The 24,981-nt window shown below is 37.4% G+C and overlaps 1 protein-coding gene across 1 annotated transcript in view; it reads right to left on the bottom strand.

Moving 5' to 3' along the window:
- Positions 1–9,642: 9,642 nt before the first annotated feature.
- The window catches only part of NEK10 (NIMA related kinase 10), a 104,295-nt gene continuing 88,956 nt past the window's right edge, over positions 9,643–24,981 (bottom strand). Inside the window, exons 32-35 of the mRNA XM_074898101.1 lie at positions 24,452–24,560; positions 23,031–23,083; positions 22,891–22,946; positions 9,643–11,623 (exon numbers count right to left, since the gene is read on the bottom strand). Coding sequence (XP_074754202.1) covers positions 11,566–11,623; positions 22,891–22,946; positions 23,031–23,083; positions 24,452–24,560 — 276 coding nt within the window. The 3' untranslated portion in view covers positions 9,643–11,565. The remainder of the gene's footprint in view (positions 11,624–22,890; positions 22,947–23,030; positions 23,084–24,451; positions 24,561–24,981) is intronic.

A 24,981-nucleotide genomic window follows, 5' to 3' on the forward strand; every position in this document is an offset into this window, starting at 1 on the left:
AGTTGGTTGACTCAAGCCAATGTAGTTTCAGGTAGAGATTGAAAACAGTAGCAAAGCAACCAATCAATTCTCTTGATTCTCTGTGAGACCCAACATGGGACAGGAATCTCTTCATCACCTCGTGTAGATACAGAGTTCTACACCCAAGGCTGTCAGCAGACCACGTTTTACAAACATTACCTCCACTTAAGTTGTATTTATAGCTGGTATTCCTGTGGTGATTATCCTTCTGGCTATACTTTAAAATACTTAATTCAATTAGACAGATGAAGACGTCAGGTGTTGTATAAATGCACGCTGCAAAAGAATTGTGCTGGAGGACCTCTACGTCTTTGGATATGGTTTTGGCAGCTGTCCGGATTGCAAACACAATCTCTTTAATGTTCAAATTATGTTCTCTTAATGGCGTTTGCCCTCAGTACATTGGCTGTAATTTACAAGCTGCAAAGCTACAAATCCAGTTTGTGCCTGCTACTGTAGGTATTATTGCTCTATTAATACCTATTAAGTCTCTGAAATATATTAAAATTCACATTCAACACATTTTTCATGGAATGTTTCAGGCTAATGTATATTAAATAAGAAGTCTAAGTTAGGAAGCAAAGGACACTGTCCAGAATCAAAAAGAAAAAAAAAAAAAAAAATCCAAATGTGTTTAAAAGACATTATTACATTTACACCTGAAGGACAGGCTAACAAGCTAACAGGCATTTATAGAAAACCAACACTTAAAAAGACATTGCTGTCAGTATTATCAAGTAAAATAAAATCCAAAACAATTGGAGGGTTAGCATTTGTATATCTAACTTACATTTCTAGGAGGCATAAATCAAAATTCATTCCTCACTCAGTTCTAACTAAGAAAACTTAGTTATGGCCCTAAATTCTGTGAATAAAACCTCAGACATTTTAGTGAGTATGACTGTCAGCAGAATTTTAAGTCCATCTGATGGCACTTTGGAACACCTGCAGTTTTCCAACTAACGGAGAACAAAATAAGCATCTTTTGAATCAGCAACATATCTACTATAAGTAAGAAGTGAACAAATAAGCAACATCTCAAATGTTTAGAAAGATTTACACAGATTTTTACTACACAGATCTGAAATTAAGAAATTAATGATGGTGTAACAAGCTTGGGTGGACAAAGTACAGTCAAATGAGGAGGGAAAGGTGTGTGTGAGAGGAAGGCAGTATACTGCAGCAGTTGTGAATTTCCAAGAGAAGAGATTGAAACTACACAGAGATCAGATCTTTCTTACTTGTTTCATGCATCATGTAAAATATATGGTTTCACTGAATAATAAGAATGAAAAAATACCTGACATAAATTTTCTAACTGGTGATCCCAAGTAGACATAGAGACTGATCAAATATCATACAGTTAATCAAGAAAAAGTCAGGAGTGCTGTGTACCAATGGATGGCAAATTCCAAGCAGCTCAGCTGGAAGACAGAAAGCCTGCACTCTGTGTACATTCCAACACTCACTGGAGAGAGTGCATTTCTACAGGATCACTAGAGCTGAATCTTTCCAAATGCACCTAATGCCATCTCTGAGATTCTGAGAAACACACACACACACAAAAAGAAAACCAATTAAGTCATGAAAGTAGTATAAATGCAAAAGCTGTTATTATTACATTGAAAATATTGTCATCGTTACAGAGATACAGTTTACCTTGTCATACTTCCCCTATCTAATACATGAAGTTGAGTAGGAGAAAAGCATTCATATTGTGGTCATTGCTTTAGCAATTATGGGCAATCTTTCTCTCTCAGCCCTCTGAAACGCTACCAATTCCATGCCCCTTTATTTGTGGGTTATTTTCAGCTTCATAAAAATGCATTAGCAGCAATAAAAGACCAAATTGTGCCAGAAATCTTGATTTTACCTTTCATAGATTTTTTTCTTACAATCCTAATAGCCTTTGCAGAAAGTTTTTTAGAATATAACAAGCTAAGGAAAAAAGACTGGTTTAATTACTATTGCAAGAAAGTCCTATTTAAATAGCACATTTCATGATTCCTATAAATTTTATCTATTTGTTTCAGTGGTGCATTGTAACATCTCCCCTTTACCACTAAATAACTAAAATAGAAAGTCATTCCATGTCTAGTTAGTGCCATATAGAAAGACTATCACACAGAAACCGTTAGAATTTTCACAATCAAAAAATTGTTGTAATGTCAGTCTGCAAGGTTAGCTCATATTCCTTCATGACTATGTATATAAAAAACTTTGTGACTATAAACTGGAAACGCGGACATCCATATCAGTGATTAAAAACTGAGTTTTGCAGACCAGATATAAGCTCATAAAGGAAATTCACAGAATCACAGAATGAAAGGAAATTCACAGAACCACATAATGGTTGAGGTTGGAAGGGCCCTCTAGACGTCATCTGGTCCAACTGCCCTCCTCAAGCTGGACCACCTACAGCTGTTTGCCCAGGACCATGTCCAGACAGTTTCTGAATAGCTCCAGGACGGAGACTCCACAACCTCCCTGGGCAACCTGTGCCTGTGCTCAGTCACCCTCACAGTGAAAAAAGTGTTTCCTGACATTCAGAGGGAACCTTCTGTGCTTCAGTTGGTGCCCATCGCCTCTGGGCCTGTCACTGGGCACCACTGGAAAGAGCCTGGCTCCATCCTCTTTGCACCCTCCCTTCAGGTATTTACAAACATTTATGAGATCCCCCTCTCAGCCTTCTCCCACTCCAGACTGAACAGTCCCAGCTCTCTCAGCCTTTCCTCGTAGTAGAGATGCTCCTGTTCTTTCATACTCTTTGTGGCCCTTTGTTGGATTCTCTCCAGTATGTCCATGTCTTTCTTGTACTAAGGAAAAGAACTGAGTCCAGAACTGGACACAGCACCCCAGGTGTGGCCTCACCAGTGCTGAGCAGAGGGGAAGGATCGTTCCTCTCAACCTGCTGGCAAAACTCCTCATAATTCAGCCCTTTGATCTTACAGCCTGGAATGAAATAGGTCCACAACAAATTCTCAAGAACTTGCTGTTCTCATCCATGATATTAGATGTTTCACTCAGCAAAAAACTTCCACCAGAGTTCTGGTCCATGGGTAAGAGATCTAAGTTATTGCCAGGTCCTCAGTCTATAGCTTTTGTATCTGTAAAATGAGAATCTTAATCTTTACCTTGTTTGGGTGCTAAGAGATTTAGTTCATTAATGTTTATAAAGCACTTCAGAGCCTTAGATGGGAGTTATACAGGAATGCAAATTAATATTAAGTTCTTCCATATGTTACAAAAATACAGTTGTCTTACCTCATCGAAACAGAACTCTCAGATGTAATAATAAAATTTCAAAACATTTACCATGATTCCTAGTCTTCCCTCCTCCTCCATCTGCTTCATCCCAGTGACACACAGTAATATTCTTAACCTCCCTCTAAAACTGAATGAAAAAAAGTGCCAAAAAATTCCTCAAATCTAAAAGAATAATATTAAACCACCCAACAAATCGGAGGGCTTTTTGCAAACATATACATGAGTCAAAGCTACAGGATTTTAGTCCCTACCATTAAGGATATTTAAGCCTTAATATTCTATTCGGTAATGAAGCAAACATGTAGAATAATTACTGTCAAGCAATTAACACATTTTAGTGAAGAGGAAGTATATAATTTCCTTTAGAAAAAAAAAAAAAAGCAATAAGTGCTACAGATGATTACAGAAATTCAGTCCAAAATTCACTGTGTTTTCTTTTATAGTTCACGGTGAAACACGTTTTAGGGCAACCTTCAATATTTTTTTGAAGTTTATTTGAATGGAATACATTGGGCTTGTCTCTTTGAAGCAGTAAACAGTGAACATTTGCAATGTGCAGTCTTGATAAATAGGAATGAGTCCAGACAAGGGAAACAAGCACACATTCAAAAACGATGGGTAACTGCTCTCATTAAAAGAAAGATACAGCTTGTTACCAAGGATGTTTTGCTTAAGAACTAGGAATATCCTCTAGATCTTTCTGAGATGTACAAAAGAACAGTGCAGCTACAGAGAAATACACAAAATCAAAGGACAAATCTTGGAAAATAGCCTGAGGAAATTAATCTCTCCCCTACATGGAAGCATGCTACCTTCTCTTCACAGGCTGACAAAAACAAGGCAGGAATACATGAAGCAATTAAAACAGAAGGTGATAAAAATTAGGTCAGGAATTGATTTAAAATTAGAATTAAACCTTGGATACCAAAATGGCTGGGTATAGCTTGGGTTTATATAGAGATTATTTTTTCCAATAGTAATAACTCTAAGAAAACTCCTTTTGATTGGAAGCTATACATACTTTCCAGGCATCCCACAAAAGGGCACAGTCAACTTCATAAATGCCTTTATAGTGGCAGCTTCAATAGAGTCAGTCACCCCTGAGTACTTGCCAGGATAGTCTCAGTGTGCTGGGTGTTTGCTCACTGCTCTAGCTTTATGTTCCATCCATATTACATGTTTTTCTATATTACATTGGTAAGAAAAAGCTGCAAGAATTCCTCCCTCATAAGAATTATTCAATCCCCAGATTCTAGAGCAATGTATCCTGATATTATCTGTGTGACTTCAGTGCTAGTTGCACCAATGCAAAGGTCACAGTGTTCAGAAAATGCATGAAGGAGATTAAGAGAGTCTCATTCATAGAAAGAACAAGAGTGCACTCCTTATAATCAGTATTTAGTGAGTATGGGAAGTCTCATGTCTCAACAAATGAAATTGTAGAGGTAGCCTGATCAGATATTCAAAATGCTGCACAATGTGTAGTGATTTCAGCAGAACAGGGCTCAGTTATAACTGTTGTGCTTTGTACTTACTGGACCTTTTTAGTAGTTGTCCCACAATTCTGCTCTGTCAAGTAGACTCAGTTTCACCAAGGGAAATCTGAATACAGTTTTCTATTCATAAAAAAGGTTTGTACCCACTGATTTCCACCAGCATATCTCTCAGCAGTCACTTCTCACTGAGAACAGGGCTATGAGAAATAAGTTCATTGTTGATTAACCTGTTCAGGAACATGGTATTTTTCATTGTCCATTAATCATTCATGTCAGGAACATCTATTTCTATCCATTCTATAATTATTTTCCAATTAAAATAAAAATCCATATTAGTGCATCATCATTTAATAATGAACTCAGGAAAAACTCTTTCCGAAAGAGTGGGCAGGTCATTTAAGGCAAAGCTCAAATTGATGGCCAGGCTTCCTTATTCGGAAAGAATATTCAAACTGTATGTAAAGGAGCATGGGAAATTTCTGTCTCAAAGAAGGAGAGATGACAAATAGGTCAACATTAATTTAAGCCTCACTGAACATGTCTAAAAATAGCTGTCTGCAGTTACAGTGCTACACCTTCTTCATTTATTTAATGCCTACTCTCTGCAATATACACCTAATTGCAAAAAATGATCCATTCAGCACAACATAATTTAAGACTAACAGATTGCATTGTAGAGCTTTATAGAAGTCTCTGGGGTTTACTGTGCTGCTGCTGGCTCCTACAGGTCTTCAGAAGAGGACCGTTCATACCAACACTGCTAACAGGTGGAAAATTGGTCAGTCCTGCTTCTGCTTGGCACACTGCTGTCTCCAGTTTATTTTCATTGGCTGCATTTGGACTACAAATGAATCACAACAGATATGAGATACATAACCCTTCAGGCATATATATGCTGTATCATCGGCTGTGGGCCAGAGCATCAGACCTACTACATCAAACTGACATGTTCTGCCAACATTCATCATCTTGTATAATTCCATTGTATCATGACATGTCTGAGAAAAGGTAAAGTATTAACTGTTATGACCAAGCTGAAGAAATTTAAAACTTTGATTCCAGATACTGCTAATTAAAACAATTGTTTAAAAACCCTTCTAAATGAAGTCAATAAACATTGTTTCAATGACTGTATTTATTGTTTCAATTATTTTATGTATGTATTTATCAAACATATACATATCACACTGCAGAAGAAACTCAGAAAGTTAGCCTATGGGAAACTCCATCCCTATGTTCCCTGAGGACCAGGTAGAAAAGATGAGAAAACCATAAGTAGGCCCACAGAGCAAATTATCTGACCTACCACTCTCCAATAGTATATCCTCATAGTCAACATGATCTTTTCAGTAGCTAGAATCAGTAATAGTCAAATTATTCCACACAGAGCCCTGTTATCAAGGATTCAGGATACCCACAGACTGCTGGAACACCATAGTTTATGGGCATGTTCTGCTCAGTTCACAAAGCCAGGGTTCTCTTCCCATCTCTCATCACTGCAGCATAGGCTGCACTAGATGCACAAGCAGTGAGTCCTGAGAATTCAGACAACATCTTTGGCAAAGAGACTCATTTTCTGTCTTGTGCAGTGGATCTCCTGTTTTCACCTTTTCTGTTTTATCCCACTGTGGCACTGTTTGCTGCTCTGAAACACAGCTGTCTGACTTGTTCATCCATGTGGTCACACACTCGGGAACTGCAGTTCACCATTTTTGCAAGCTCTGAAACATTATCTCTCTTCAAATGAGTATTGCTGATCAAACATTAGCCAGACCGTAGTGACCACACGTCAGCAACAAGGCCTTCTTTCTTTTCAGACACATGGGAGTATTGCCACTGTGTTAATTCCTTGTACCTTTTGAGTGCATTAAGAGCAATGCACAGGCTACAGGAATAACAGTCAGTGCATTTTTTAAAGGTCTGAAAGTTGTAATCAAGCAAGCTCCGTGATACAGCAGTACTACTGCTAACAACAGGCCATTAGTTCCATACTGAATTTGCAAGGTTTCAGGCCTGAGGCTTGTCAGCCGTGCTCTATGTCTTTGTTTTACCTGGTGTAGCTACATTTGTGATTCCTCTGACCAGTTGTGTACCTCTAATTTGTTTTACTTTTGTTTATCTTTGGACAACCATAGTTTTATATAGATAGCAATAAAAAGCAGTTACTCTGTGTAGAATGAGATATTTAGGACTCTAAGATAATGATGTAGTATGAAGAGATATAGGCCTGGTCCGATAGCAAAGGCCTTAAGAAGTAGAAACATAGGGTGCGGTATAGAAGAGTACAGGTATGGGATAATAAGAGGTGAGGCACAGACTTGACACTGGTGACTATAAACAATCACGATCAGTAACAAAATGCAGACCTGGACAACACTGAGTTTAGAGGTAGCTAAGAGAACAAAGAAGCAGCATCCAGTACATGTAAAATGCACCATACATTATCAATCCAGATGTATCACAGAGCTGCAGACCAATGAAGAAATGGCAAAGGTGTAAAAGTGTTATAGCAAATGTATAAAAATGATCCTGAGTGGCAGATCCTAGAGTGAGGAAGAAGGAACTATCGATACAAAATCCTATTCCTCCTGGCACAGGACTCTAGATGCTGACAACTCACCCGTAACACCACCACCAGAACAAAACCACCGACGCTGGGACACAAAGGAGCAGTGAAAGGGTGAGCATACCCCCCCCTCAAAATGGAGTGAAGCTGAGAAGTGTTTGAAAAGCAATTTTAGCTGTATTATGATTTTTCTTTTTTCTGCAACAGATCTAGACTAGTAATGATTCTTGAATTAGACTGCTCAGATTTCAACTATACTAATTTAAGAAACCATGGATATATATTATATATATATACACACACATATATATGTTTATAAAAATGTGTGCTTCCTCTACTGTAAACAAGATTTTTAATGTAGCAGACTTCTGATTCCATTGCTGAGGCTAACTCCCAACACTGTATTTGCTTACATGACACCAATGGAGATGGAGGCAGACAAAAAAAAGTGGAAGCTATGGTAAGTCTAAATTTTGAGCAAAACTGAGTAAGTCCAGTTACAGCTTAAGTCAGGGAACACGTCCTGATTGGTGGAAATTACAAACATAGGACAAAATATGACCGTAGACAATTAGTTAAATTCTGAAAGCAAAACCTTAATAGATGTAAGTCTTTACTAGGACTCAAATGTAAAGTATTTTAAAATGAATAGTTTTCTCATTATGATTCTCACCATCTCCTGTTAAGAACAGCTGAACAGAGAGCATTCATATGATTTAACTTCCTGCAAGTCAAGAAACAAAACTAATTAGAAGACCTTTCTTTCCAATTGCTGTTGTCTGTCTAGATAAACTGAACAATAAAACTTTCACTTGAGAAGTTTTTTAACTCAAATGCATGGTAAATTCATACATTTAAAACCAAACATTCTCAAGTGGCTTCATCTTTTCACATCTCATGAAATGCAGTCACTCAGAATTTTCAGTTCTTCCTAAAAGCAGGACAGAATTCATAAATGCTAAAATTGTGTTTATTATTCAGTTTGGGGAAGTCAATGCTAGAAGCTTTCCTGTTTTTAGCAAGGGATATTGTTGGCCTTTCTTCTTTAATTAACATAATTCCATAAATTCATAAACTATCTGTCAAATTTCTTGATATGAAATACCAATAATCAGGCAGTAATCCTACAAGTTACAATGACTGTAAGAATTAGTTTTAAAATACATTATTCTGTGACTGTAAACAGGAATTCACTTACAGAATAAAACTAGTGATTTGATCCAATGTCAACATTAGATTATTCAGGGATATGACTGGTGACTGGGAAATGATTCACATAGAGCAAAACATGTAAATCAGGCTACAGAATACACACACGCTACATTCTGCTGAGAAAGTACTTGTAATCAGATGACTGTAGAAAGTAGGTACAATTATGAATAATAGAAGGCAGAATACTGCATAATCTCAGGTACTTCACTGGAGCCAAGCAAACTGAGGAAAAGGCCTATTTAAGTCACAGTTTAGATTAACTCACAAATAATCAAATCAGCTGTAGTTCAGTACAGTGTTAGAACGTTGTTAGTACTACACCACAGAATCTTTTCCAATTAGCTAAATAATAAGTACAGCTACGCCTGTTTCTCTGATTTTTTTTTGCTCAGGTTACATTAAAGATTACAAACATATAAGAAAAAAAGATATGCACCTTGAAGGATACCAGTTATGCGCTGGACTGGAAGTCAGGAGATGTAGGTCCTATTCTCAAGTTTATTGATGATTTGCTGAAAGATACTGGTCAACTTTGGTTTCTGTAACACAGAAATACGCTTTATCTATATTGACTATAAAGAATTTAGCCATACAGAAATTATTCATGGCAGAACTGGTTCTTCTTGCTTTTCATATAATGGGAAATACAATGGATGTTGATCTCAGTGAAGAGCATCTATGTATTAGTGCCATAAATTACTTAACAGCTTACATAGTGAATCTTCTGTGACAGCTAATTGCCCTACATATAAAATGCATCAGCTGTTTCCTACAACAGTCAGCGTGTCAGTTTAGTTGCAGCCAGGGAGAAAAATAAAAATCCTAGTGAATACTAGGAAAGAAACAGAGAAGATTTCTTGCTCCGATGGGCCTTGGTGGTTGCAGCTGTACATGCCACCAATCCACCTCTTGCAGTTAACTGTAGTGAAGTCTGCCCTCCTCAGCTGGCCACCAGCTAGCATTCCACTTTTCACAGTCACAAAAATGAGCACAGAATATGCTTCAAAGTTAACGGCACCAAAAATACATTAAGAGAAACACAATAAGATTAATTAATCATACTCTATTTCTCAACAAAAATAATGCCATCAAATATGAATGAAGATCACACAAATCCAGACAAACTATAAACAACAATATTTCAAAACACGGTTGAAATAGGGTCCAAATTATTTCTGAGGCATTCAATGCACTCTCACAATTTAAAATTATTAAAGACATTTCTGCAAAACGATATTATAATAGGTTACTGTAAGCGTTGATTGGTTTTACACTATTTTAATGGAAAATGATTACGAGAATTCATATGCAATTTCAGCAGAACAAACATATCAAGGTTGAATTTAAATGCAGTCTTTTTGGATAAAATATCGTGCAGTCAGTTGACTGGCAGCCATATATAGCATGAATTTACTTTATAATCCATCAGATTTAACCATACTGTGTTCTTTTGCTCCATTCTAGCAAAGCAAAACTAACACTCAACTAGAACAGGAATTGATTTTCAGTGGTAACTTTGCAGGAAATGCATCATCTATGGTGATTTATGGTGGAAACTATAGCTACCTGCTGGTGGTACCTTAAGAATCATATTTTTTGTCCCTTAGCAACCTTTGCTATCACTACTGTACCATTTATAGATGCAAACATAGCACCTGATGACTTTGTACATTACGTATATGTGAATAGAGGATAGATTTTTAAATTTTTCTTTTTTTTTTACACTGCCCATTGGGCCCTGCTTCATAATTCAGAATGTTGAAGTCACACATTATAGGTAAAATAATACACTTGAGTTAGGAAATTAATTACAGTTAGCTATTTATAGTTACAAACAAATCACTGTGGAAAAAAAAAAAAACAAACAAACCAACAAACAGCCAAAAAACCCCCAAACCAACAAACTTTTGCCAGTCTAGGAAGAGTACACAACATATATCTGTATCAAATTACTTGTAGTCACATGATATAAATCATGCGACGACTGTAATGTTAATAATTTTCAACAGAGATAGTAGAGCTACATCACCAAGTGCATTCTGGTTATTTTCTACAGTATGACTGCCACAGTATCAACTGTAGAGAAAAGGCCTTCTACTTATTAAGTATTTTTCACTAAACTATAGACCAAAAAGAACTTCTCTGCTACTGCAGTGAGACATTTTAATCTACATTTAATACAGAGTGAATAAATATTGAAATTCAGAAAGCGGTTTTAAGTACTGCGGTTTTGATTAGCAGCAAAGCATGTATTTTACTTAGTCCATTAAACAGTAAATGAACGTGTATATAAAATGTAAATAAAAGTACATGACACATTTTGTATACACAGATCTATACAATGTGTGCCCGAAGATAGACATATAATATGCAGACATTTTGAAATAGGAGTAAAAAGAGCAGTTTTTAAAATAACAATCATTTCAGAAGCTATGCCAGTTGCAAATAATGACTATTGATATGTCATACCAGCATTAGAATTTGCTACTATCCAAACTAAGTAGAGAAATTCCTTCTAAATATTAAAATCATACTGATGGTGTTTAATCTGTTTCTAAGTCTGGTACAATGAACCTACACATATTTTCTGTCTGGTCATATCACAGAGCTCTTTTTCTTCCCAGAGAAGACATACATCGATATAAATAAGGTTACAGGCTTTGAACTATCGTCCCAGAAAACCTAACTATGCAGTGATTCTTTAAAAAAAAATTACAAAAATAGAACATATGTACTGTTGGGAATTGTGTTTTGTTCCTAATGTATAAAACTGGAAGCATCAGTCCCAATGTTCCTTCTAAAGTGCTTATGCTGTGAACAAAGCTAAAGATTACAGTGTCATCCTGAAATATAATGTGAGGTCTCTTGAAGCTGTCCCACACTGGTATTCCATCTGGATGCTATTTAATGAGCAAAGCTTGCCCCTCTGGTAATCAGACAGACTCAGCTGAAGTACAGGCAGGTTGACTTCATTAGGATCAATTCTGAATCCTTTGTTCAGAATTACAAGTTCTCTTCTTTTGCTGGATAGTCCTTTGTCCCCCTTGGATAGTAGAGATACCTGGAGGAAAAGAAAAATGGGTACTTCGTATGTGTTGGAAGTAAGAATTCCCCACTATTCACAGTCACCAGGTATGGGATCAATCTTGGCACTACTAGCAGAAAGCAGAGATACAAGCCAAGGAACTTCAGAAGTCTATTAAAAGAGAAGTTTTAGTTCATGGTTTACAATAGGGTTTGATGCATAAATCTCTGGGTGAAATTCTGTCATTTATACTACACACAGGGAAGTAGTTCATCTAATGATCCTCTGACTCAAAATTTATGGACTAGTCTGCACTGCACACAAATAGAATTAGAGCAGCATGGTGCAAAGGTCTCCCACAGCTGATCAATGAGGCCTGAATGCAACATAATGTATTTGTGGGCCAGCTTTAACTTACGTTGCTGATGCAACATCTCCAGAGACTTCAGCACTATAGAGAACTAGTTGAAAGTCTTTAACACCACTTGGTTTTCCTTTTCCAATTCCCCTTCAGCATGCTACATAAAAAATTAGCAGAGAAAGTGATGGAGCTGCTTCTGTCAGCTTTATATAGGTGAAAATTGCCTCATAATCAAGTTGTATTATAATTATTCTATGAAAATATGATGTAAAGACTTCTCATAATCAGTGCTGTGAGAAAGTAAAATAGATGTTTCTTTTTTGTCTCAAAACTCCACCAGTGTCCATTCCAAGAATAAGACTTCTGAAATTTTCACTGACTACTTGGATACAATATTTATAACATGGATATTCAAAGCCCTTTCAAACATTCCTCTATACACATGATCCCTCAGAAAGCAGAGTGTTATTTTGATTACTGAAGTACTGAAAGATATGGAAGTATTCTAGTAATAAGAAAAGGAATAATAGGAAAAATTTTACAGTTTTGCACACATACTTCAACACATGTAGATAGAAATCCCTAAGCTGGAAGTCTGTTATTAAAGTTGCAAACTCAAGTGCACATAAGAAACATAAAACTGAAGACATTCAGCCCCCTATGTAGATAACATAAACCTTAATGGGGCACTGTACCATTGCAAAAAATAGAATCATAAAATACTTTAGGTTGGAAAGGACCTCTAAAGATCATCTAGTCCAACCCCCCTGCCATGGGCAGGGGCACCTTCCACTAAATTCGGTTGCTCAAAGCCCCGCCCAACCTGGCCTTGAACACTTCCAATGATGGGCTATCCACAACTTCTCTGGGCAACATGTTTCAGTGTCTCACCACTCTCATTGTAAAAGATTCTTCCTTATGTCCAATCTGAATCTACCCTTTTCAGTTTGAAACTGTTGTCCCTTGTGGTGTCACTAAAGGACCTCATAAAAAAATATCTCTCCATCTTTCATATAAGTCCCCTTTAAGCACTGGAAGACTGCAATAAGGTCTCCTCCAAGTCCACTCTTCTCCAAGCTGAATAACTCCAACTCTCTCAGCCTTTCTTCCTAGCAGAGATGTTCCAGCCCTCTGATATTTTTTTGTGGCCCTCCTCTGGACCCATTCTAACAGGTCCATGTCTTCCTTGTAGTTTCTGGGATGCCAGAGATGGACACAGTACTCTAGATCAGGTCTCATGAGAGTGGAGTAGAGGGGGAGAATCACCTTCCTTGACCTACTGGCCATGCTTCTATTTATGCAACCCAGGATACAGTTGGCTTTCTGGGCTGCAAGCACTTCCCTGGACATTGCTGGTTCATGTCCAATTTTTCATCCACCAGCATCACCTAGTCCTTCTCTGCAGGGCTGCTCTCATTCCCTTCCTCCTTCAGTCTGTATTGATACTGGGGATTGCCCCAACCCATGTGCAGCACCTTACACTGGGCCTTGTTGAACTTCATGAGGTTTGCATGGGCCCAGTCCTCAAGCCTGTCCAGGTCCCTCTGGATGACATCCCTTCCCTCCAGTGTGTCGGACCACACCACACAGCTTGGTGTCATTGGCAAACTTGCTGAGGATGCCCTCAATCTGTGTCACTGATTAAGATATTAAATAGTGTTGGTCCCAGTACAGGCCCATGAGGGACACCACTGATTACTGATTTCCACTTGGACATTGAGCTATTGACTATAACTCTTTGGATGTGGCCATTCACCCAATTTCTTATCCATCTAACAGTCCATCCATCAAACCTGTATCTCTCGAACTTAGAGCTAAGAATGTCATCAGGACTGTACCAAAGTCCAGGTAGATGACACCCATAGTACTTCCTTTGTCCACTGATGCAGTTGCTCTATCATAGAAGGCCACTGAGATTAGTCAGCTATGATTTGCCCTTGGTGAAGCCATGTTGGCTATAGTCACATAACTAAAATATTTACCATGATACATATTAAGAGTACTTACTATGTCTTTCTTGAATCACAACTTCTGCAATGAAGTTAAGAATATTTAATATAAAGCTTTGTGTATGTTACTTCCTAATTTTTACACCAAAAGCTAACCCCTCTCCAGGAATTTCATTATGTGATATCACCAACTCACTTCACTGAAACCATTATCTGCACTGCACAGTCTCTGCTTTTAGGTTAATAAATAGCTTGTAGCAGATACGGGTAGCTATACTTCTGTGAGGACCAGCACCAGATGATAATGACACACAGTTTACTCACAATATAAAAAAGAATAGCGTGCACTCAAGTGCTCCAGCTGTCAGAGGATCCCCTTCTGTCAGAGCCTTGGAGCTTGATTCCTGTTCTGTGTGCCTACCCTTTCTACCCTCTGCCCTTACTGCAAACCATTCTCTTCACCTAGTCAGTCCCAGCTACAGGTGGTTTCTCCTTCTCCCCACACCAGCCTCCTCTCCAGGATTCCTACATTCTGTCTTCTGCTGTTCTTGGCTCTGTATTAGATATATGTATCTACTGCTCACTTCCTAGCCTCTATCTCATCAGTTGCTACTTATCAGTTCTTTGCCCAGGCATCACCTTAAAATGATCAGACTGACTCACTTTCTGTTCTGATGTCTAGACTTGATGTGACAGTATTTCGGTGTTCTCATAATGCTACTGTTAAGCATATACCTACTGTGATTTTTCAAAATTATAACTTGGTTACATTGGCAGGAATTTCTAAGAGAAGGGTGCAAGTCGTATCTGTGACAAAAAAAAAAGGTACTTTCTTGGCCAGATTTTAAATCCTTGCACTAATACACAAGTTAATAAAACATTGATAGAATTTTTTTAATACCACCAAGCAATGTAGGGCAAAGCTTCATACTTTCAATGCCTTCATCCAGTGCTCTAAAGGTTAAAATCTTCCATCTCCTCCTATGGCACAGATTTCTAGTGCTACAGGACTCCATGGAAACATGGAAAACTCAGGATATGAGGTGTTTTACAGATACAAAATCTCAGTAAGAGAAACAGTTATTTCTTCTTTTCACATAATTTTCAGATGATTGTTCTTAAGTAAAAGGTTTCAAATTAACTTCCAAAACTGGTGCTGATACTTTGATGAGGCCTAAGAGTTAGTTTTATGGAGTACCATGTAAAAACATGAATCTGACTTTCCCTTATTGGTAAACAGAAGTTATGTTAGCAAAAAGGCAGCCTTCAAGAATAAGGAACACAACTACACTATGTAGAAGAACACTGTGCCTGTTAGTACTAAACTGACATCCTAAAATAGCTTTTGTTGTATCTTACAGTGCTATATCCAAACAGCTACCTCTGTAACCATGTGCAATTTCTCCCCTAGCCACAGTCATGAAGGACATCTTGAGACAGTTAAAAGGAATTTATCTTTGTATGGCCCTAATTTTTGAACACTGAGGCCAATCTTGTCTTCCATTTCTTTGAAAACTTTCAGATTGTCTTTCACATAGCCTGAGTTACCAAAACTCCTTTCAACGGCACCTTGCTGTGGCATGGAAAGATACTACATTCTTCTCAGGTAAACTGCCCTACCTGGACCAAACCATCAAAGTCTCAAACAAAAGAAAAATTCCTCTTAACTTCAACTCAAAGTGTTTAGTTCCCAGCAGCTGTATAAGATTCAGGCCTGCTAGCACAGGAATGATTCCAGTTTACAATGAGCTTTCTGAACCACCTTGCATAGGAAGGTGTCATCTTATTTGATGTTATTTGACAAACTTTATCTATGCTCTATACATGAACTCTGCCAAGCAGACATCTCAGACACACAAAAGTCAGTCTCAAAGTATATCTTTTTCCTCAAACTGGTAGAAAGACCTGATTCAGAACTGCAAGAGCAAACTCTTATCTCAGCCAAACAAGTCTGTGACGACAGATGCTTCTACTCAAAGATAGGAAGCTCATATAAGAATGTCTGAGAACTCAGGGCATGTGATCTCTGCAAGGTATCAGAGCCATCTGCCTAGTGTTGAAAACAGTCATTCCCACAGTCCAAATGCTGACAGACAGCTTCATAAACATGCACTTTTTCTACAGACAGTGTGGACTTCAGACATTTCCACTGTCAGGAGACCACCTAATTTTGTGTATTCATCACTGAACTGTATCAATGACTCTGTACCTATCAGTTAGCCAAAATTCAGGTCAGATACTCCTTCATTTTTTCCAACAAAGAGGTGAAATTCACCTTTCCACATACATCATTGCTAAAGAAAAACTTCAGCTGAGTGAGGGGAGAGGTGCATCAATGACAGTCCTACCACATGACCAGATTATTTTGGTACTTGGACCAGATGGATCCCTGGATCACTTCACTGTTCTGCACAACACAATGTCATGAACTGCAGTCAGGTTCTACATCTAAGTCTTTTATACCTAGCAGCCCTGATACTAGCCAAATCTAGTAGTCCTGATGCTGACTAACTGCTATAGCAATAAAAAGTTTCTGCCAGAGATCCTATCATTCTGATTCACAGGAAAAAAAGTCTAAAATAACAAAAGACTGACTTACTAACCAAAGTAGGAAAAGTGTTTTGTTATGGTATTGTAATATCAGAAAAATGCAAATCTTTTTTCTGTGTCATTAGATTACTGGCCATCCCTGAAGTGACCAGAACATTCCTGCAATTCTCCAAAGATCCAGTTAGCGGTAAGTTTTTTACACCTGGACATCTGATTTTGACAAACACAGCTGGTAATACCCTAGGATCGAAGGCATATATTTTCCCTAGTTTATAAATCATTATTTCTCTAGAGCTCCACTGTATCATTAAAGTCTGACACATGTATCTTCTGAGCACAGCCAATATTGGTGCAGCTGTAACAACATGGTAAAAATTATCCCTCTAGCAACCATGAAAAGGTGCAGTGTGACTTTCACCATGTGCAATGGTGAACTCTATCCAGCAAGTGTCTTTTCATTCATCTCCTAGTCAAAAGTTTCATTGTCATTGGAACACTTCATATTCATCAATGTGACAAGGATTTGTCTCTGCCTTACCCTAAGAGTTGGATGAAATTCACGCTAGAATCAACTGCTACTCCATGTTTTCACTTGCTTCTCCTTTTTCTAATTTCCGTAGAATCTGTGACTTGGGAAAGGTAGGCCAATACTGCCTCTTAGTGGAAGGACAGCTAACTCAAAAGATGTAGTGAATGATGGTTTGTGGGAACAGGGCGGCATACTTAGAGTGCCACACAGACCCTCAGCTGATAGCCATCAGAACTGCAGCTGGGTAGATCAAAGACTCTTGCAGGCAACAATATTTAGAAGAAAAAAGTTCTGCAGAGCTTTGGCAGACTTTCTTACCTCCTTGGAGAGAAGTACAAATCAACAGAATGTTGGTATGACTCTAATAAACATTGCTGGGCAAAACCATCTTCTTTTGTATGTGTGAGAAGTAAGAATCAGCATGGACAACCATTTGGAAGAAGAAAAGAATTAACAGAAAACACCAGGCAACATTAGCAGGGAGAGGTGCCAGAACGGAATAAAAAGTAGCAGTGTCTTAAATGACCTAGATATCACTAAGTCAAAAAATCCACTTTAGATTCCAGGAGCATTGGAGCTGTGTACTTTCATCTATTGTCCAGTTTGGTATGTTCTAGAACATTAAAAAACATTAATTAAGCTAAATACAAACTTGAATCTGTTAGTCATGAAAACACAATTAAAGAATACCTAGATAACTTGGTAAGAATTTGCAGATAGAAAAAGCTCTATTATGTACCCATGGACCATAGACCCAAATATCATAGACACAAATGAGGGCTGCCTCAAACAGGCAAAATTCAGAATTTGCTGACATTCCTGAGCTATATTATCCTGTGAATAACACCTTGAGCTATTCTTTGAGTAGTTAAAAATGTAGAGCTATTATTAGAGCCAGACTTGACAGTTTTCATGAAATAGCTTTTTCTAACTACATGAATGGTTGCTTCTCCAATTCTAAAACTTCAATAAAAATGGAAAAGATTAAATTGAACAAAGTTATGAAAATTTTAAGTGACAACATATCAATATATGCATTTGATTATGAAGACAGTTTCCTTCTATTCTTACTTGCATCGCAACCATTTTTTTCCTATAAAGCTAATGTTGAAACAACATTTCTCTCAAACAGACTGCTGGTCGTATGACCTTGTACTGGTTTTGGCTGGGATAGAGCTCCATTTCTTCACAGTACTTTGTGCAAATGAAAACAACAATGCTATGTTTTGAATTTGTGATGAAAACAGTATTGATAACATACCAGTGTTTTAGTTATTGCTGAGCAATGCTTAGACAGCATCAACGCCTGTTTTGTGTCTCACACTGCCCTGCCAGTGAGTAGTCTTGGGGTGCACAAGAAGTTTGGAAGGGACCGCTGACTCCAACTGACTAAAGGGATATCTCATACTATGTGATGTTAAGCTCAGCCATAAAAAACTAAGGGAAAGAAGGAGGAAGGGCAGGCGCAGATGTGGTTGCACTGATGGCACTTGTCTTCCCAACTAACTGTTAGGCATAATGAAGCTCTGCTTTCCTGGAAACAGCTAAGCATCTGCCTGCTGATGGGAAGTCGTGAATGAATTCCTTATTTTGCTTTGCTTGCACACACAGCTTTACCCATTAAACTGCTTTTATCTCAAGCCATGAGCTTTCTCACTTTTACCCTTATGGTTGTCTCTCCTTTCCCACTGCAGGGGAGTGAGCAAGTGGCTGTGTGGCGATGAGCTGCCTACTGGGGTTAAACCATGACAGACCTACAGCACTCAGCTGAACACAACGCCTGTCTCTGACCATTGCTATTTTTGTTTATTTATAACAAATCTTTTTTCATATAAATGAGTTTCTGCTTGGATTAAGTCTCTGAATGCGATTTATTAAAAATAGATTTCTGCATCAATTTGGGTATGACATGTCTACTTCAGTACGAAAAAGCACGATGAAAGTTTGAAACCAGTATTCATTGTCCTATTCGTAAATAGGCTCACAAACAAGGAGCTTGCCTCTTGTGCAGTATAATATTAAATCAGAAGGATGAAAAAGAAGAAAGAGTGGCACAATGGATGTGAATAATTTTGAAACATTACAGGGGCTTTTTATACATGTTTACTAAAATTCTGTATAAGTAATACAATTGGAGTGCTGAGTAATTTCAGGAGATTAGTGATAAATGGGCACAAGGTGATTATTCAAGATAAAGCTGAGGGTCATTATCCTCAGCTGGTCATTAATTTCCATGAAATGACTGGTATTGAGATAGTAATTACTATTATAATGAAAATGGGAAAAAAAAAGAGCATGACATTTTTCTTATGAAGCTGTCTCAGCTTCTAAAGAATTCACATTTCTCTCATAACCCAATCAAGTTGCTTGAATAATTTTAACCCTTTATACAGTTTATTCACCCTACTATGATTTTCCGGTCATTGCCTCTCTTAAGGTTTGGTTTCCCACCATATATTCCTGGAATTTCAGGGGGCACAGCAAGGGGCAATAGCAATGGGAAAGAAGGACAATGCACACACATCCCACAAAACCAGAAAATAAATTAAAAATATTTTCAGAATATTTTCTCTATAAAGTGTGCTTCACAATGAGGTAGAAGATTTCATTATTATCCTATATGCTATCTAGCTGTTTATTCTGCATTAAATAGTGCTTTTAGCAATAGCACACACATCCCATGTCGTCGCACAGCAGCTATGGAACTCTTTGTTCCAAACCAGAATTCACCTTGTAGCTTTACAAGATGTTGTCAAGTCAATTGGGTCAGAATTCATGAAGAAATTTGACCCTAAAATGAAGAAACATCTTTAAAAATTTGCAACTTCACAAATTAAATTTGTGTTGTTCTGATGTGCCTTCTGTGGACTTCTAAGCCTTTGGCATTCTTTTTTTCACATTTCTATTAGAAGAGCTAGAAACTTATTATGGGCAGAAGGGAAGGCAATTTGTTTCCTGCTAGAAACACTATCATTCTGATTCCACTGTGAAAGACCCACACATGCTGCATCATTACAACATCCCATCTTAGAAACTGAAAAACTCAAACTAAAGCTTTTAAAATAAGCTAAGAAAGTTTAAAAAAAAAAAAAAAAAAAAGGTATATTGCTCTATATGTTGCTAAAGTAAACTAGATACAGATATTCATTACTCTAGTGCTTTTTTCTAAAGCTTTTCTGTGAAAACTTTTCTAAGAAGGGGGTCCAGGAAAGTTACAGGATATAGTGAGTTTCTGCTGGAAAATTTGCTGTTGCTTCTCTTTGCATAAAAGAGAGGAAGTACAGCAAGACTCAAAACAGTTTTAGGCAAGAATGGCCTATAGGATGCTGCTCTGTGGGCTACAGACTAAACTGCGCATGGTGGAATAGATAATGGTGGACACTGATAGATGACTTGCAGTGCAGCTTGGGAGACTGATTTGTCCTTCTAGCTTGCTTAGCAGTTAGGAGAGTTTGAGGCGAAACCTAATGATGCATGTCTGCTAGCCAAATGAATCATTCAGTACTGGACAGCTATCAAAACTGGACTGTTTGGCGATTTGGACATGGTCCGAGAAGCCAAAAAAAAAAAAAAAAAAAAAAAGAATTGCTTAAGTTCTGACAGTTCTGAGTGGCATTAAGAGAGCATACTTTAGACAACATGACAAGTCCTCTGGAAATAGAGACATGTTTTTGACAGCCAAGGCCAAAGCATGGTCTGTCAATTTTCTGGAGGACAAAGAAAAATAGTTATTTGGGAGTAGAACTTTGTCTGGAAAAGATGTAATAGTGCAGGGGGACCAAACATAATTATACATCACAGCAGGTAATAGGATTCAAAAGCATAGTAAAAAATCAAGTTGTTGGTGACAGACCAACAACTGGGTTGCAGTATGGCTATTTTGTATCTGCCAGCTAAAGCCAGGACATGCTAGAGTGAGACACAGGCAGTGGAATGGGTCAAAGTCTACAATATCTGTTACATGCACACATTAACAATTCTAAGCAAGATGAAAAAAAAACCAAATCTAGACAACATACTTCTAAACTTCTAAGGAGGTTCACACCTATAACGAGATGTCACTCCATTCCTTTCACCCACTCCAAAATCAATTTTGTCTTTGCTACAAGTTCCATGAACAAAGCACAAATCAGCACTGACTGTCGATGACATCTTCAGCACTGCTGAAGAAGTTGCATGACTCGAGGGAAACACAGAGTGACTTCCAATTTTCCTGTGCTCCTGGGAAAATCAAATGCATAGCACATCCACCAATATGAAGAAGGATGCTGAGCATCCACTGGCCTTCTCCAGACTTTACGTATGTGTGGAGGTGTGCTGCTTGCTCTTTTCCCCCTGTTTCCTTCTGCAGGATCAAGGGTGGTCAGTCACTGGAACAGGTTCCCCAGACAAATGATCATGGTGACAAGCCTGTCAGAGTTCAAAGAGTGTCTGGATGACATTTTTAGTCATATGGTTTAGTTTTAGTTAGTGCTGCAAGGAGAAGGGAGTTGAACTTGATGATCCTTATTGGTCCCTTCAACTTGAGATGTTCTATAATTTCCATTAATAGATACCTTATTTCTATAGTAGCTTGTGTGAAATGCTCAAGTCCATATTCAGCATACACCTGATTTATTAAAGTTAATTGCAGTAAGATGCTTTTTGCCAGTATGTTGGTGAGATAAATACCTATACAACCACAACACATTTATATGTTTATAATAAGACTTGCTAGATCTTGATGTTAAAAATGAATGCCTTTTTCTTTTTGGAAGTTGTGGGATTTTTTTTCTACAGCACCAAATCTTGGGAGCTTGTGATTAGGACACAAATTTAAAATACTTGAAAACACTTATAAACAAATTTGTTAGACCTCATGGCTGCAAAAGTGATTTGTAAACATGATTCAAATATACCCCGAAGGTCTAAAGAGTGAATTATTATTTTATTTTGGGAGTGATGAATCATGATTTTTTCAATACTTGCAGCTGGCAGCTGCAAGACACTTGTAAGCTGGAATTCCAATTTAATGAGCAGCCTATAAAAAAAAATATTCAAACTAACATTTAACACTTTTCAAGCTAGAGTCAATCCATACAGAAAAGTTTGCAGAGATAATAAATAACTGAAAAATATCACCCGCCAGGAACTATAAATTCCTAAAACTTCTTAATATCTGTATTGGGGGGGTTGGTTTACATTTGTTTATTTGTTTTCGAAAACCTAACTGCAGTCTCCCAGGCTTAAAATGTTGATTACTGCAAAGACAAGGAACAGACTTACTTGATGGAAGTAAAGAACTTTTTTTGCACTGAAGAATATCTGAGATGATAAGTAATAGGCTAGCAGGTAAAAAGAATGAGAAATGATAAGCTTATACTGTAGACTATAGTGATATTTTTCAAATATTTTCTTTCTTGTGTTCCACAAAGGTTTCCTGCAGGAAAAATACACCTTCTCCAGGACAAGTCATTTCCCTAGTTTCAAAGACTATTAATTTTTTTTTCATCCCCTGCACTTTTGTGCTAACAACCACTTATTCTGCTTGTTGTGTTGTACTCAAATATTTAACTAAATATGTCAGCTTCACCTTTTCAACCATGTAATGGTAGATTGTTATAATAAAATATACTTCTGTTTAGCTAAAACTTTTGTTCAGCTGCGGTTTTATATGGGAAAAATGTAGAGGAAATTGCTGCCAAACTTGTTCTGTTCTATCATCTGAGTGAAGAAAACAGAGGTGGCCAAAAAAACCTGCTTAGATTAGCTAATACATCCCATGTACATTTCTTCCAGTCCATGAATCCATGTATAAACAACCGTGTATTGCACTAAGTTTAAAGTGAGATTGCAGTCACATAAACAGGCAGATGATACATTTGGTTTTAGCACATGACAATTAACTTTTTCTTTTTAAATTGAACAGACTCACCTGTTAGAAGAGAAATTGTAATAACCGCTTTCCTCTAGAATCTCTTCAATTAGAGTCTACAAGATAAAATAAATTTATTTCAGTAAATTATCTTTATTAAAAGTAATAAATTAATACATATAGGTATATTTATAGCCTACCTGCAACTGTTCATATGTCATCCCTTCTGCTATGTCAGAAGCGCCAACAATACCTTAAAGTAAAAGGCAAGTAATGTTATACTACTGAATTTGGGGTTTATGCTTCCTCATCAGTGTCTCAGCAATTTCACTACAAATGTAATGACAAAAGAGATACTTGATTATCAACAACTTATTCCACTGACCACAATGACCCCCTGTAAAAGTGGAAGGCCTCTTATGGCATAACGTGAATATTTGAGGCACACATTGTTATCACACTGTGAAAGAGTTCTCACTGACAGAAAATATTTTAAATACTTAATGTAACAGAACACAGTGCAACCTTCTTATTCTTTCCGATTTACAATTTGTAGTGGAAAGAGAACACAGCCAGCTGCAATTTGTGAGGACAAAACTATTCTTTGCAGGTTAAGAGATTCAGAAATCAGTTACTGAGCATCTGAACAAATCACATTGTTGTCTTCAGGAACAAAATAAAGTTCATATATAAAGTGATGGTTAGGGACTTTTACTCAAATATCACCCTTGACACAGAGTTATTTGGGGGTTTTGCAACAAGTTGTGGAACTAATATGCTAGTTTCAAAACAAAGGCCAGCAAAACCAAATTTTCTCACCCTTCTTTCTGGCACCATAGTTTTTAATGTTACTACGTCCTCTAATCCATGGATTGCAACAGAGATTTTCCTGCATTTAGAAGAATTGAAATGGCACAAATACCAAAATACAGGCTGCATGTTTCCCTTATGTGCACTGCACAGAGGCATCTGATGAAACAAGTCTCTGACCTAAGGTGGCTCCCCACCCATGATGCAAGTGATTGTAGGTTTGATTAAAGATGGAGTTCATGATTTGTCATGCTGAGTATCACTAGTCCAAAGTATATTTGACACTATTAATTTTCTAAAGTGTGTATGTATGTACTTAACATATACTTTACAGATGTGATAAGGCATGTAGCTTTTCCCTCCTCAAGTCTGTAGGGTTTGATTGAGCCAGGTAATTAAATCATCCCAGTATAACAGTTTCAAAAATGACAGAAGAACAACATAAGGTTTAAACAGAGTTTGTTTAAAAATCATGTGCAAAGACAGGTAAATCCTAAGTATGACATTTTCAGTTACAAACATTTATATTGATTTCAATAGATGAACCATGTGTTATTTGTATCTTTGCTATTTCTTTGTAATTCCAATATATTCTTTTAAATTATTAGAATGTTCCATCAGTGATAAACTACGTATCTTACCAGGAATTAAACAAAAGAAACAAACACCCTGGTAATGAAAATCAGTATAGTCAACATAACTGTCTTTAAAGTCAGATCTTAGAGCAGCAATTCCTTCTGCTTTGATACCATACCCTTTACTAGGGTACCCTTTACATATGCCATTAGAGAGGTTTTGTTTCTTTCTTTACCTTTTCTGTCATCTGGAAGCAACATGTTTCGACCTGAAGAGAGAAGTGCCACATGCCAATCTGCTGTGAAGAAGTTAGGCTCAATCAATTCAGGAGATCCTTGTAGCAGCTGGGGAAGAAAAAAAAAAAAAAAAAAAAAAAATAGAAAAAAGCAAAGGACACCTGAAATCCCCATCCTTCCTATCTGCCAAAACTTTGGACTTCTGTGAGGTGGTTTACCTTTTCCTATGTTTCCCAGTGCGCTCAGAAATCAAAGGAGATTTCAATACTTTTTAGATTAATGAAAAAGTGGTCAATACAATTATGAATGTCCTACCTTCTTCTCTCCAGAAATACTGTCTGAACATTTGAAGTTGCCAATCTGCACTGAGTTCTTTAGACTATCTGAATAAAATGTCATGAACTATACATTTCTGTAAAGATAAACAGGGAAGTGTATTCCCTCAAACCTAGGAGAGAAACAGCTGATGACTCTGGTTTTCAAAACTGGGGCTTCAATTGAAGCTGTCAGCCCACATTCAAATGATATA

This window comes from Athene noctua, chromosome 2 (assembly GCF_965140245.1).
Source record: "Athene noctua chromosome 2, bAthNoc1.hap1.1, whole genome shotgun sequence".
NCBI classification, from domain to species: domain Eukaryota; kingdom Metazoa; phylum Chordata; class Aves; order Strigiformes; family Strigidae; genus Athene; species Athene noctua.